The 14,624-nt window shown below is 36.5% G+C and overlaps 1 protein-coding gene across 3 annotated transcripts in view; it reads right to left on the reverse strand.

The window, feature by feature from the left end:
* Nucleotides 1–14,176, reverse strand: part of CEP112 (centrosomal protein 112) — a 173,036-nt gene extending 158,860 nt beyond the window's left edge. Inside the window, exons 1-6 of one of the 3 annotated variants that reach the window (XM_062591590.1) lie at nucleotides 14,080–14,176; nucleotides 12,932–13,052; nucleotides 11,006–11,196; nucleotides 10,030–10,196; nucleotides 5,287–5,383; nucleotides 2,893–2,967 (exon numbers count right to left, since the gene is read on the reverse strand). In XM_062591590.1, the coding sequence (XP_062447574.1) occupies nucleotides 2,893–2,967; nucleotides 5,287–5,383; nucleotides 10,030–10,196; nucleotides 11,006–11,196; nucleotides 12,932–13,031 (630 nt within the window). In that variant the 5' untranslated portion in view covers nucleotides 13,032–13,052; nucleotides 14,080–14,176. Of the gene's footprint in view, nucleotides 1–2,892; nucleotides 2,968–5,286; nucleotides 5,384–10,029; nucleotides 10,197–11,005; nucleotides 11,197–12,613; nucleotides 12,658–12,931; nucleotides 13,053–14,079 lie in introns of those variants that run through there. The other 2 variants (XM_062591591.1, XM_062591592.1) reach the window with 2 other exon arrangements.
* Nucleotides 14,177–14,624: the final 448 nt, after the last annotated feature.

The raw sequence follows: 14,624 nt of genomic DNA on the forward strand, positions 1-14,624 counted from the left end.
AACTTCTTTTTTACAACTTCAAATCCTCTTTGTCAGGTAACCCCTAACAGGCCTTATCAGATGATCAAAGTCTCTCACCAGTGACTTGGTTAATTACCGTTCTGGAGAGGAGACTCGAAGAACTGATTTACTTGTCACAGTAACCAATTTGTTATCGAAGAGAACTCCCATATCAGTAGAGAATCACCGTAGTATAACAACCCTCCATTATTAACCCAACATGATTGCAATCTGGAATTTCAACTAGAAAAACAAATAAAACGCAAATAAAATTAAAGAGAAAAGGAAGAAGGTAGATCAATATTGATATAAAAATCCTGGATATAAAGAGATTCTTTGTCAACATCAATTGGAACAATTTGTAAAATGGCCATAAGCAAGTTTCCCCTTGAAGTAAAGCTTTAAAGGTTCAACGTGTTATAGCTATCTGCTCATACAATCTAGGTATTCACACAACCCAAATATCCAAAATCTGCAAATGACTGCTTATACACCTATTAGTCACTTGCACAACTTTCATGAACTGCAGTTGACTGTCCCTCAAAAACTTTGTTAGTACGTTTTCTTCAGTTAACAAAATCAAAAATCCTGAAAAACACATTATTCTTAAAGTCTGAAAGGGTGAGAAATTACTGTATAAACAGCTCCGAGAAGTGCTCAAATACATTGAGACTAGTATTTTCACTGAACTCTGCTTCCGGTTTGCAGAAAGCAGTCAGGCAGCTTCTGAATTGTCCCAAGGTCAAGACAACTCCTCTCTCAGAAGAAAAACAAGTGTGCAGATTTGCACTAAGAATGCTAACAAACACCAAAGCATTGAGAGAAACACCAAGTAGGACACGAAACGTTAACGCACACTCCTATTTAAGTTTTTACTGAAGGGAACTAGGCCATCAATGCAAAACACTGAGTGCTATAACCAAGACTATTAAATACTGTTATATGTAAATACTGTGCTAGCTAAAGTACAGGAATAATAAGGACTATTTGATCACTGATTAAAAGAACATTTTCCTAATTCTGTTTGAAAATATGCAATTTTTAAAAGCAAAGCTGGAACTATTTCATTGAAAACTAGCTCTCATCCCTTACTCCAACTGCCCTACTGATCTGCAACATATCACTTTTCCTCCATTCCTAGTATGGGATCATTTAAAATGGCTTCATTTTCAGAGAGCGGGCCCACGGCCCTTCACAAAAAATTTAAAAAGTTAGCAATTTTGCCAAAGTGGTTAGTCACCTAAAATCCTGACCATGTAAGTAGTGGATGTAATTATAAATGACTCTTCAATAAGGCTAACAATATGGATTTCTGTATTAAATCTAAAACATTGTAAGCCAAACAAAGCCTAGAATTTCCTTCAAAATATTAATGACAGTTACAATATACCTAATGAGCTTTTCCCTTTTCTCTGAAACACATAGCTGAGTGAGCTTGACTTCATAAGAATAAATGCAAAATAAGGAGAAAAAAAAAGTAGTAACATTGAATATTTATGAGGGTAATAATCCTAATCAAATAGCATAAGGATTTGGTGGCACAGGTGATAGGGTAAAAAACACAACAATGCAACAGAAAAATATGGTAGACTATGTCTATAAAGAGAAGCAACTTCACTAGAACCTTAGAATTACCATGGACTAATACCACAGAAAATACAACTATGGAAGTAGTTTCATTGTGAAAGCAGCCTTAAATTAAAATCAAATTTAAATTGTATAGGTCCAAAATATTGATTAATTGCTCAGAAGTAACAAAATTCACAGCTCACACATTAAATTTGTGCACACAAACATCAGAAAAAAATGACTCAAATTTGAGTCAATCTTAGGAAGCAAAGCTTCATTTCTCCTTACAAAAGTACATTCACTGACTTTCTGTACATTACACCATGCCAAAGCTATAGAGGATACGTTCATACCCTAAGGATTGATGACAGCTTAAAAATAGAGATTGGAATTTACAAAAGTGTTAAAGTGTCTAAAATTTTTAAAACACACTGAAGTCCTAACAATAAACATAGGAAACTCTGGGAAAGCCTCTTACACATTATTGCTGAGATCCAATAAATACTAGCTTTGAAACTGTAGAACTGTCCAAAAAGTAACACCTCAGATTCCATTCCCGTCACAGGTTGTCTTTCAGATATTTTAATTATGATACATCCAGGTCAGGACAAATCTCAGCCTCATCCAGCATCATAGCAAAAGTATACTCACAAACATATTCTAAAGCCAAGTTCAAACAAGAACATACACCAAAGCACCACAGAATCTTCCACAAATGAATATTCTTTCCTCAGTACACGCAATCTGCAAAGATATCATATTCCTTCCATATGGAAGAGGCTGAGATCTGGTCTAAGGATTCTAGTCTTAGTTCTCAGATTCTAAGGGGCTTGGGTTCCACTCTTCTATAAGGGAAGGGTAGAGGTTAACATACTGAAAAGCCTTTTGAACACTTCCAAAAGGAGGCAAAGTCTGGCAAAAAATGCTGAGTTTCACTGGGAGGTTACAAATTTCATACTCCTAACGAAATACAGTAAGCCAAACTGCTTTCATTTATACTTGCATAAATTCAGAGTAATGTTATCAATTTTATTAGAAAGAGTCTGGATTTTTACCAGAGCAAGATACTAGATTTCGACCTTCAGGTATTTTTATTATCAGTAATTGTATTAAACACATGAAAAGTTATTGCTTAAAAATCAGGCATTTTAACATTTTCTTCTTTAGATGACATGTATTTACAATTAACCTTTCCAAGATTCATCATTTCATTTCTAAAAGATTGACTCCTGCACAAAACATTGTCGACTAAATTCAGAAATGCAAACTACATTACTAAACAGTTTTCATTTCAAGTCAATAAATATCATCTGTTTATTTTACCCCAAGATTCCAACTATTGAGACGAGCTTCGAGGTCACTATCATCCAAAGAAATGTGTTTTTTATGATGATGTTCCTGGAATATAAAAAAAAAAAAAGTCAAACAAAATATCAGAAGAGCTGACAGAGGCATAGTGCAAAAAAGCTTTTCTGTAGAACTGGGCTGTGCTTACACTGCACTTCCTAATAGCATCATGATACCTGAGCTATCCTTTACTTAGATAACTCTGTCTAGGTTAGGACAGTGCTAGGAAGGAGGCAAGAGGAGGATAAATTACTTCACCACCTCACTTTCTCTTTTTCTAGTTTATCAAAGCAGTTGCCTCCTTTAAAAAGGGCAAGCTCACCACACAAGATCAAAATACACCATTCTTCAGGGACAGTACTTATCCCAGAAGTGAGTAATGCCTAGCCATCTCTGCAGTGCAGCTCGGGGGTCTAATCCAGAATTCACCAGCCAATACACTGCAGCATGGCAGAGAATTACAGTGCAGAGTTTACAGCATGTTTCTTTGCAAAATCAAAGATTTCCAACATTCAATAAAAACTGGTGCATAGTGTTGCGTCTTTCACAAAAAAAATTTCTCGTAGTATAACGTTAGCTACTGGTTGTATTTAACCTATCAAATACAAGAACTGACATAGAAATTTTTCTTTAATATATTTAACTGAAATACTACATTAGTTAGAAAAATAGCACATAGAAGAATCAATTATTTTCTCCCACTAAGTTTCATTAGCAAGAAATGTGTGTGTTGGCACACAGGCACCTCTTAGTTTTTTTAATATGATCGTTCATTACAAATATACAGCGAACGGAGCTTTGACTTCACTTAATCAACACTTGGTTGAGGCACTTCTTAATGTTTCTTAAAAGTCTCCCTGTTCCTCTACCTGGTCCTCAATTATGCCAAAACATCTGCATGTCACTAACAACAGAACAAGATACTATTTGTTTCAGCCAGCCAAGCGTTCAACAAAGTGTTTAGCAAAGCAGAAGAATATTGTTTCACTTCAAGTCCCTTTTAAAGCTGTAATCACAGTAAAATAAACTACACAGAACTGAAGAACAGTGAAGTGCAATGAATTGTCTAACATTGCCCTGAAAACCTATGGCAGAGCCAGGAATAAATAAATAAAATAAAAAAAGCAAACAGAAAATCTATAAAGATACAATTCCAGATTTCAACTCACACCCTTTTTTTCCACAGTAACTGTTCTATATGAAATATTTCTTTACATTTAAGAAAAAACAAATGAAGTCAGCAAAGATAAGAAATACGGCTGGCCTGTCTGCCTCTTCTTATAATTATGGTATCTCATTTGTTTAAGTACAATCATATACAAGTATAACAACTTGACCCTAGAGCAGAAACATTCAACTTTTGCCCACAGGCCATTTGTAGCCTCCCATGATATATCATCTGCCCTTGGCAGTTCTCTACCCCAGTGTATAGCAGGACACAAGTTTCCTCAAAAAGCTGGAGGCCAGAAACAGGCTTCCAAGCACAAGCATCTGCACTTCATTTCCTGGCGAGTTCTCAATTGTGCCCAGTAAAGAAGAGTAAGAACAGTCTGTGTGAATCGCTCTGGTGTCAACAGCCCACTCCCAGCTGCACTCTAAATCATTCCTCCGATGCAATCAACACACACAGGATGGGCAGAACTGCAACATACACAACAGAAAACTCAGTGCTTCATAAAGGAGTGAAACCTAGCACAGATGCATGAACTACGGTGAAGGGACTACAGGAGACAGGCGTTTCCAGCACTGAAGACTGTACTCTGTAAGACTAGAAGACACATTCATGAAGGGAAACAGCATCCTTGCTGGTAACACATTTTGGGGGAATAATTTTTAGTTTTAAATGCTTGTAGTTATACATACAACAACATTAAACATTTTGGACTAAAAGGGTTTTATATGAAGCCTATTTGGCCTCCTTCAATCAGCCATAATCCTAATCGTGTAAAGTTTGATAGAAGATAAACTGCCCAAAACTCATTCTTTCAGCAGTCAACTGTCACTAAACAGAGCCAAAAACAGCTATGCAGCTTTCTTTAATCAAATATTGCAAAATACAAGATGATGTCGACACAGTCAGTTTGCCAGCTCTGGGCAAAACAATGTGTCAGACTAACTTTGCTATGCGCTAAATGAAGGTCAACCATTAAGATGAACTGAGAGTGTCTTATGTGAAATTCTTTTCCCCTGCATCTGCAGAGGGCAGATTTTGATGAGCTTCAGTCCTTCCTATTACTTTTTCCTAAATGTCTACATTCATACACAGGGATCATGACTCATGCAATCAAAAATAACAGTTTTACAGGGATATATGAAAACAATTCATTGAAATTAGAACAAATTTTATTTCAAAAAGGAGAACCATCTTACAGACAGTGGTGTGGATGGGTTATCTTCATCTTTCTGGTGAGGAGGACTCATAGAATGCGACCTTAATGTTAGCGTCCCATTGTGCTTGAATCTTTCCCTGTTATTACAAAGAGAGTAAGCAGAAAGAAAAATTATTTTTCAGTAGCTTACAGCATATATTGAATCTTAAACAATTGATCTTGACAATTACTTTTTTTTGAATCTTTATAAAGGATCTTTTAAAGGTCAAAAATAACAGGAATAAGAAAAATGGAAAAACTATGCTTCTGCAAATTTATTATTAAAGCATGTTAGTAAAAGGAGAATAGAAGTCTTAAATGCCTTGTTAAAAAAAAAAAAGTCAAAAAGTCATGTACATCACAGTATATCAACAGGTGTCCTTTGCCTCTCTGTTACTACATCATCCAACAACTCCCAAGAGATTTAGAAGAGATCTAATTAAGTGAGAGGGCTGATTTGGGAGAACATTTTTGAAGCATAATTGCTAATGAGACAGTACAGGATAATGCCTGGTGATTCAAAGTAAAAAAGCATATGCATACAGGAAAGAATACAGGAGAAAAGAGTTTGGGAAGTATCAAAAAAAGGTGAGGCTAGATGAAGAGGAGTATGTAACATACAAACCTGAAGACAAAGGCAAAAAAAAAAAAAAAAAAAAAAAAAAAAAAAAAACATGTCAAAGCAACAAGCCATAGAGGTTATATTAGTTGCATGTCAGCAGACCTCTCAACTATAAAACAGCAAAAAAAAAAAAACAGCCTGGAGCAAAACAAAACAAAAAAATAAAGTTTATTACATAGGTGGATATGGCAAAACACACAAAAAGGAAGCAAAACATCCTTCAGTATATTCTCCAGTGTCATATTCACAATTAAATCTCTCATTGGTCAATTCACCTTCCTAAAAATACTTGTGTGTTATTAAAGTCAAGTCAGACTACTAAAATTCTTTGCATTCTTTCCACTCAGCAAAAAAATTAAACTGTAAGTTAAGCCAAAAGACACTAAGACAAAGTAACTGTTTATGAAGAGAAAGACAACTGTTGGATGTACAATATAAACTAGTCACTTCTAGGAAGACAAACACAGACAAACTTTTCATGAAGCATTCTGCCCCAGCTTTCATCGAAACCACAGGGGACAGTGAAACACACCACCTGCGAACATCCCTTTCATACTAGCACCTATAAATAGCAACAATATCTGTGGACATACAATAATGATTACAAAGCAGTAAAAGGTTTAAATAAGCAAAAACTAAAGGGTAAAAAGATCAAAAGAAATAAAATATTTCAATGACTGCCTCTAGCATTCCATATCGAGCATATCTCAGCAAGATTTTATTTTGCACAAAATTATTCTTAGTAAAAGGAGACAACTCCTTTTATTAACCTTTTATAACCTGCTGGCAAATCTGCACTTCATCACAGACTGAACAACATTCAGGTTATCAAACAACTAAATGAAGTTCCAGTTCTTTACAAGCTAAAAAAAAAAAAAAAAGAAAGAAAATACCGAATTCATGCTGCTATCGTGCTATCGTTAAGGGTCTAAGGAATATTGGTAAACTCTAAACTCAATCCACAGAAGTTATCAATAACATCTTTAAGTTGGAAAAGAGGGGAAGAAAAGCCCAGGCATATTTTCAGTTCCACATTTCCTATTTTGAAGAGGATTTTAAAAAGAAACTCATATTCAATTCTGAAGACAGAGATTCTGAAAATACTGCTAAGAATGGGCCACAACCTTGTTCCTGTTGCCACATACTGCCCATTTACTCCCTCTTCCAGTCTTCCACTAACATGAGTCAGGCCTCAGAAATCACACGTTATATAAGATTTCATTTTATCCCATGACAGCTGTGCAGAGAATGGTCAGAGTCTTCACATTAGCCCTGGTGCTCATGACCTCCTACTTCAGACAAAATAGTAAACTACCATGGGAGAAGGAAGCAATTTGATGCTAATAAAGGAGATTAGTAAATAATTTCCTACTAGGAACAAAGCAAGGGAAACTCCCTAGTTCCTCCCGGAACAACACAACCACACACTAATCTTTTATAACATTTTTACAGCATAATCTTTACCACTATAAATATACAGCCAAATTTTCCTTTAGAGACAGAAAGGCCAGATTTCTGTTCAGATCTATGCTATTAAAATCCATTCTCATGTTTTAAAATAAAGATGTACTTTTCTAGTACCAAGCTTGCTCAGTCTTATTTGCAAACTAGATTGTAAATAAGATTTGAATATTTGCTTTTTATTTAGCCAGGGAAAAAAATCTTCTCATGAAAGAGAGAAAAAAAAAATCTTCATACATAGCAATATGCATATGGCAAGATAAAATAACTGCGAAAAGTTCTTCATTAGCTTGTTTCTTTTTAAAAAGAAAATCTTAAGTTAAATAAACATCAAAAAATTACTCAAACATCTCACTGACATTATCTGTTTTGCCTTGAGAAAAGGCTGTAGTCTATCCATAATGATTAAACCATGGATAGAATTCAAAATTCTCAAACTAAAATATATCATATGTCTACGGTTGCAGCTTTCTCAGTTCACATTCTCAAGCACATAGACAAGTATAATGTAACAATATCACCATCTGCTGGCTCTCTCTGCAAACTGCAAATTACAGAAAGTCTCAATTTTAACATTTACTAAGCACTGACAATTTGTTCAAAAATGTAAATATAAACTTATGATTCTCTAATGACTATAGCTAACACTTTAATATAGACACATTTTTAAATGTGTTTAATAACCTATTTATGAAACATCACAGAAATAAAAAACTGTTAAATTTGTAAATTATGCAGGAATTTACTTAATGTAAGTATTCCAGCTGTTCAGATTTATACAATCCACAGAGCTATCAGAATTTCTGATCACAAACACAAATTCCAAATTGCTTAGACATAGCTATGTTCTCTGAGTACCCGTTAGCAGATGCATGTCCATACTCAGAGGTTTCGCTTCCAGGGTTCTTTAAGCCAATAACACATTCTATCACATTCACTTGCTTCTCCTGGTATGACAGTATAGGCAACATGGGTCTGTGAAGAACTTACCACAACCCTGGGAAACACCTATTGGTGTCAGTGACGTGCTACAGTCCCACAGGGCCAAAAATATAATGAAATAAAGTTTCTCCATCCCACACTGCCACTTTAGAGAACCTTTCCAGACCAACCTGAATTGCGATGAAGAGTCCAGTTTCCAATACTCTACTATATTTCAGGTAGAGAAGAAAAAAAGTGGTAAAGAATACAAGACAGGTATGGGTTGAACTCCATGCAAGGAGACAAGGACAAGTCAGATACATAGGGAAAAGAATACTGCCTCACGTTCTATTCAAATAACATCCCAGTCGACAGTACATTCAGAAGAATTAGGTATATTTTAATGCAGAGATCTCAATAGGCTAGACTGGGTATTAGAAGCAATAAAATTGTAGCAGCACAACTCTCTGCTATTAGTCCCAGGTTGTCGCTTTAACATGATGATGCTACTCCCAGGAACCAACACTGTCTGATCAAAACTCCCAACAGAACCGAACAAAAACAGGAGTTCACTCAAGTTTCAATTTTCAGCTACTTCTGCTGACATTGCAAAGGCATCCTTCAATTGTTCCAATAGCAGAAAATATCTAAGACTAGATATGGTACCATGCTTTTGTATCTTGGGACACTGGATACATAACCTAAAATGTTGCAAAATGTGTTTCACATACTAAGAGATGGAACAGAGAGTTTTATAAAGTTACAACTTTTTTCATATTATATATTTGCTCTCTCTGTAGTTTTTGTCATTGCCTTACTTTGTACCCAATTTATTTTGAGCCATGTAGAAACAGTGAGGACTAATCCACCTCAGGTTCACTGGCTAGTTTCACTTTCCAGCTTCCATCCATCAGCATAGGGAAGAGAGGTCTGCTCAACAGCTCGATGAGGACAGTTACATCTAAACAGTTTTAATCTATTTTTAAAAAAAAATCTGGCCTGAGAACCTTCTGCACCTACACAATCTTTTACCACATCTCTTCCTGCCTGCCTGTCCGCATCCGTCTGTGCTTCCCTCTCCCATTCAAAGCAATTTTGTACGAATTGTCTCTTGCCTTATGACCATTGTGCTTTGCCACCATAAACATCTAATGTCTGAAGAACATAACAAGAGTATTTCAGTTTATTTGATATTTAGAGTATCAGAACAATAACTATTATCTACTTTTGAGGTATAGAGAAGATATAGCATTACCACGAAGAGAGACAAGCATGAGGTTAAAAACGCAGATAGTAATCTTCTATTAGCAAAGGGAGTCTGTGCAAATCATGAATATCCCCATGGTAATCATCAGCTCAAATCATTTTAAACCTTCTTTTCAGCTGCTGTTACATATATCAAACTATCAGATTGCCCTAGCAAGTTTTCATGCTCAGCATCTGTCTAACTGAAAGAGGAAGGAGAGCAAGAGGAAAGGGAAGAAAAAAGAACTATGGGACATGTAAGAAGGATGACAAGACATAACTTTTCTGTTCTTACTTGATTCCTGTGTTAAAAAGTCATTATTAAGTTAGAAGCTATTACCAAAGTTTCTGTACACAAAGTAAAAATATTATACTCAAGATGAGTCCATAGAAGAGCATAATAAACTAATACATACAAACTCAAACATACAGATAGTTTATCAAACAAATCAAATACAGAACAAAAACCAAATGAAGTCAAACACATGATCTTACCCATATGTAAGTGGTGCTGCTAAAGATGATTCCTCTTTAGAAGATATCCTCCATGATTCCTCATGCTTAGACTCACTTTTTCCTAGTTCTCCCATTACCCAGTCAGGTAAACAGTCTGGGCTGCTACTCCGTACTCTTGTTGAATTTGGTTCATCAAAATAAATTGACTATAATAAATACAGAATCAACACTAAAGTATATTTACACTAATATATTCTTTATACTATTAAGTGTCATTTGTTCCTGGCATATCAACAGTATAATGACTGCAGTCCGTTTTCCAATCAAGTTAATGGAAGTGTGCAAATATGGCCTTGCCTACACATGGAAATATGTACAACAAGCAAAAGGGTAACTGTTTTCCTCTACTTCTTTCAACACTGGTAATCTTAGCGAAAATTAGAACTGGCCCTGTACTATTTCACTAAAGCTGGTGTGTGTGTTTGCCACAGCACATTCAGAGCTTCAGACATTATTTCACAAAGAAAACAAACTACAAGATTAACACTGTTATCTTTTCCTTCCTGAATTTTAAATAGCTGGAGCTTGTAGTAAAAGCCAGAATGGCAGACTACTAAAACATATTTAGCTGATGTGAATTGTTTTTACTTTCATATGAATAATCTGCTGATTAAGACAAAGTTTAGCCTCAAGATTCTTTTATTATATTCTTTCAAAGATTTAGACAAAAACTACTACTTTTCTCCTACAGAACACCTGATTTTATAAATCATCTTGGAATCTCAACTTCGAAAGAGAGGAAAAAGACCAGTCTCACATGGAAGATTTTGAGCAAAGAAGTTTTCCAATATCTTGTTTTATGTATCTTGTAACTGGTAAACACTAGTACTTACCATATGCAGTTCTACTCAATTCACTCAGAATTGAATTTCGCACATTTATGCCATCTCAAACACTCAAACGTACTTCCAGAATATATTTAAGCAAGCTTGTCCTATAAAGGAGTTACACTCACCATGTACGAAGGTAAGGTTTTCAGTATTCCTGGTTCTGGTTTATGAGTAAAAGGACCTTCCAGTACACCTCGTTTCAGCATATGCAGCAGAAGTTTTGCATATAAGTTCCGATTCTTCCTACCCACAATTCCTGTACCAGCTCCTGAAGGTTCACATAGTTTTTTAATCCACAGTGCACATCTCTGACGTTCTAAAACAAAAAACAAAACCAAAAAAAAGTCACTACAAGTAATCATTTCTGTAGATAATGTTTCCCTTCTACCAAGAAGTTTAAGGGAAAAATATTACTTTTTGGGTTCTTTTTTTTTGTGATGAGGTGTTTTTTAAAAACAAAAATACATATTTAATTCAACATAATTAAATATGTATAAAACAAATAAATTATTTTGGAATATCTGCCTGTGATAATTATGATAATATAGAAACAAAGTATTATATGTATACAATATAGAATTCCTCATGTCATTTTTTTGAAAAAACTTTTGCAGTAAACTTACAAATAGGGTAACACATACTTCATTATGCGACACTTTGTAGCTTAGTAGAAGAATTATTTTTTCTTGAGAAGTCAAAACCAGTAATCAGTGATTAAGGAAAGACTCCAACACAGCTAACTGGTTTCTGAAAGTTTGGCCTTCTAGGAAATAGCATCTGCAGGTTTCACAAAACTTAGGTCTGGCAGAAAAGAGGGGAAGGGAGAGAAGCCCTGAAATAAAGCAGCCTTCATGTTTTCTATGTATGCCTGGTGTAAAGGGAAGATAGCCACTAGATCCATTCCCAGAAAAGTGAAGCATCTCCAGTGCTTTCAAGGAGGCCAGACAAGGTGTTAGATGTGCAACTAACCCAAGAATATTGGCAATAACCTATGGCAAGGCTTATATATGCTAAGGTTATTATTAATAAAGTCTATTTATGAAAAATGATTTCTAAGTCTATTAAAAAAGAGTAAATGTTTGCTGACGAGTGTTAAGAAACACTAAATGACTGAACCAATGTAAAGAAATGGTTAAATATCTAGACTAGATACTTCAAATTGCAGTGATCCAGAAATATTTTCCATAAATTCACATTCACCAGATGTAAACATGAGTTAAATAATATAGAAATAAAACATTCTTCTTATATTCACCTCCAAAGAATATATTTCTGTATTTCATCTTCCAAGCTTAAAAGTAACTGTTACATTAGAAGTAATCCGATTATAGGTTCTGATCTGAAATTATATGAAAATCTCTTTCTAATCATTACAGAACCCACAAGTCACCAAGAATTCTGAACTCCTATAAGTCATTAGGAGCTGAACACTGTCAGCTCACTGCAAGATGATGTCTTCAACTACAAGATACAGTTTGCATGACCCTTAATATTTTAATCACATAATAAATCTTTTGTTCATTCCTGAAAAACCTTTGTATACAAGCATCACTATTTTAGATGACACTATTTACACGATTAAATGTTTACAGAATAAGGTCCTTAATTTGTAAATTACATGCCTTTAATATCATGCAGCTTGTTTCTAATCCTTAGACTTACAAAACAGCATTTATTAACGTTTATGTTATTGCAAGTTCCAGAGCAAAACTTTGTCCCTAAGTAAAACTTACAATTTTGTAAAGGGTCCAATCTCAAAAACAGTGCCTTTTAGAAGCTGAATTAATGAAAAAACAGGAATTAATAGATTTACGCAAAGCACAGGTACATCACCATAAGACAGATAAGCTCAAATACCAACAGAAGAACCTAAAAAAACCCCACAAAAATCAATTTTAGAAGTTGTACAGAACCCCCTTCAGAACTATGCCTAGTAACATTAAGCACCTAGTTTAACAGAAGTGTTACAAGTATTGATGATAACTATTAGTCTAGACCATAACTTAGAATATTATTAGCTTTTATTTGCATGCATATTTTGGCATATTTACCTGACCTATGCTGCAGTTTTAGAACATGTGGCTTCATGTCTACAACACAGTGATCAAACTCTGCATCTAGTTTTTCCCATACTTCCTCTTCACCACTCATTTTGAAAGCTCAAGAAGTAACCTGCAAAAATATTCATATTTGAAGCAGAAAAGATAGAAGACCTGTAAACATTAGTCTCTTTTCACCTTGACCATGCAAAAACATGCTTTGGAATTATATAGAAACAGGTACCTCATTATGATTAATTACACAAAAATAGTATATTTTTGCATTTCAATATAGATTTTCTGTGACAGTGTGCCTGTTTAGATTTGAAACATTTGTTCCAGGGAGCGGGAAAAATTAAATAAAACGCACAAAAAGGCATTCAGCTACACACAACTTGCACATGAAGACACCTACACGAATGTATCCCATCTTGAGTATCTGCATTCATTCAAAACAATAGTTCTTCTCCCTTAGAATTAGTCCAGAATTAATTTTTTTTTCTTTTACACAAGGGAAATAAAGGAAGAAAAATATCAGATGCAATTCTGAGTTAAAAAGTGGCACAAACAAGACAAATAGTGTCATCATCATTTTTTAAACCAAAGTGTTTTGAAAACAGAGTCAAACAAGAGCTGTTTCTCCGAAATCAAGTCATTAGCTTGCTATTCAGAAGACGCACTTTTTTGATGTACTTTAGCTTGCAACTAGCACGTTCTTTTGCGAGAAGCACCAGCCCTACGAACACTCGTACACTTCAACACAACAGATAACAAAGCGCAACCATTTTAGGTCAACAAACAACGCAAAAGTTAACTAAATTAACGAAGCCAAGGAAGCCCTGCACACATCTTTCCCAAACAGAGGCCACTCAGTGCTACCGTTTGCCTCCAGCACCTCCCCCCGAGAGGCCAGAAGCCAGCCAGAGCATCACGCAGTACCGCCTCCCAGTTCTGACGATCAGTAACACTTCCTGCACGACGGAAACAAGTGTTTTCTAATTTCTTTTCCTTCAGGTGCTTCCGCGCGGTTTTACTACGCAGCTGTCTAACTTGCCGCTCCCCTTGCCCCCCCCCCCAACAACGCGCAGCTATGGGAAGTTCACAGCGTTTTTGCGCACGCACACATACACCCCGCGGCCGGGGGAGGCCGCCCCCGTTACCTCGCTCTCCTCGGCGGAGGCGGCGAGGCCGCGCCGGCCCCGCTCAGCCGCTGCCCCGCGCCGAGCGGCCAACGGTTCAAACCGGCCCCACCCGGCTCCCGGCGGCCCCGCGCGCGCTTCCGCTTCCGCTTCCGCTTCCTCCCGCCGCGCCGCGCCCGTTGCTAGGCGACGCGGGAGGCCCACCTGCCAGGCCCGGCCCCAGGCCCGGCCCCGGCCCGGCCCGGCCCCGGCTCCACACCCGGCCCCACACCCAGGCCCGGCCCCAACTTAGCGAACCGCATTTGCCAGTGAGAAAGGGAGGGGCGGCGAGAGCAGCGTTAGCCCTGCAGGGAGCACGGCAGTGTTGCTGCCGGCTCCTCGGGGATGCCGGAAACGGGAGCAGAGACAGACAGAAACTGGTAGTGCAGACGGCATATTTTCAGAGCTAATTTTAACCGCAATTTCTGAATGTTTCTAAGTAAAATAGGTTCAGGTATATCCTTGTAGATAATAGATCCGTTTTTGGATTCGCTTTAAATACTTGGGATGCTCAGCGTTACTTAATT

The sequence above is a fragment of the Rhea pennata genome, chromosome 19, assembly GCF_028389875.1.
Source record: "Rhea pennata isolate bPtePen1 chromosome 19, bPtePen1.pri, whole genome shotgun sequence".
Classification (NCBI taxonomy): Eukaryota; Metazoa; Chordata; class Aves; order Rheiformes; family Rheidae; genus Rhea; species Rhea pennata.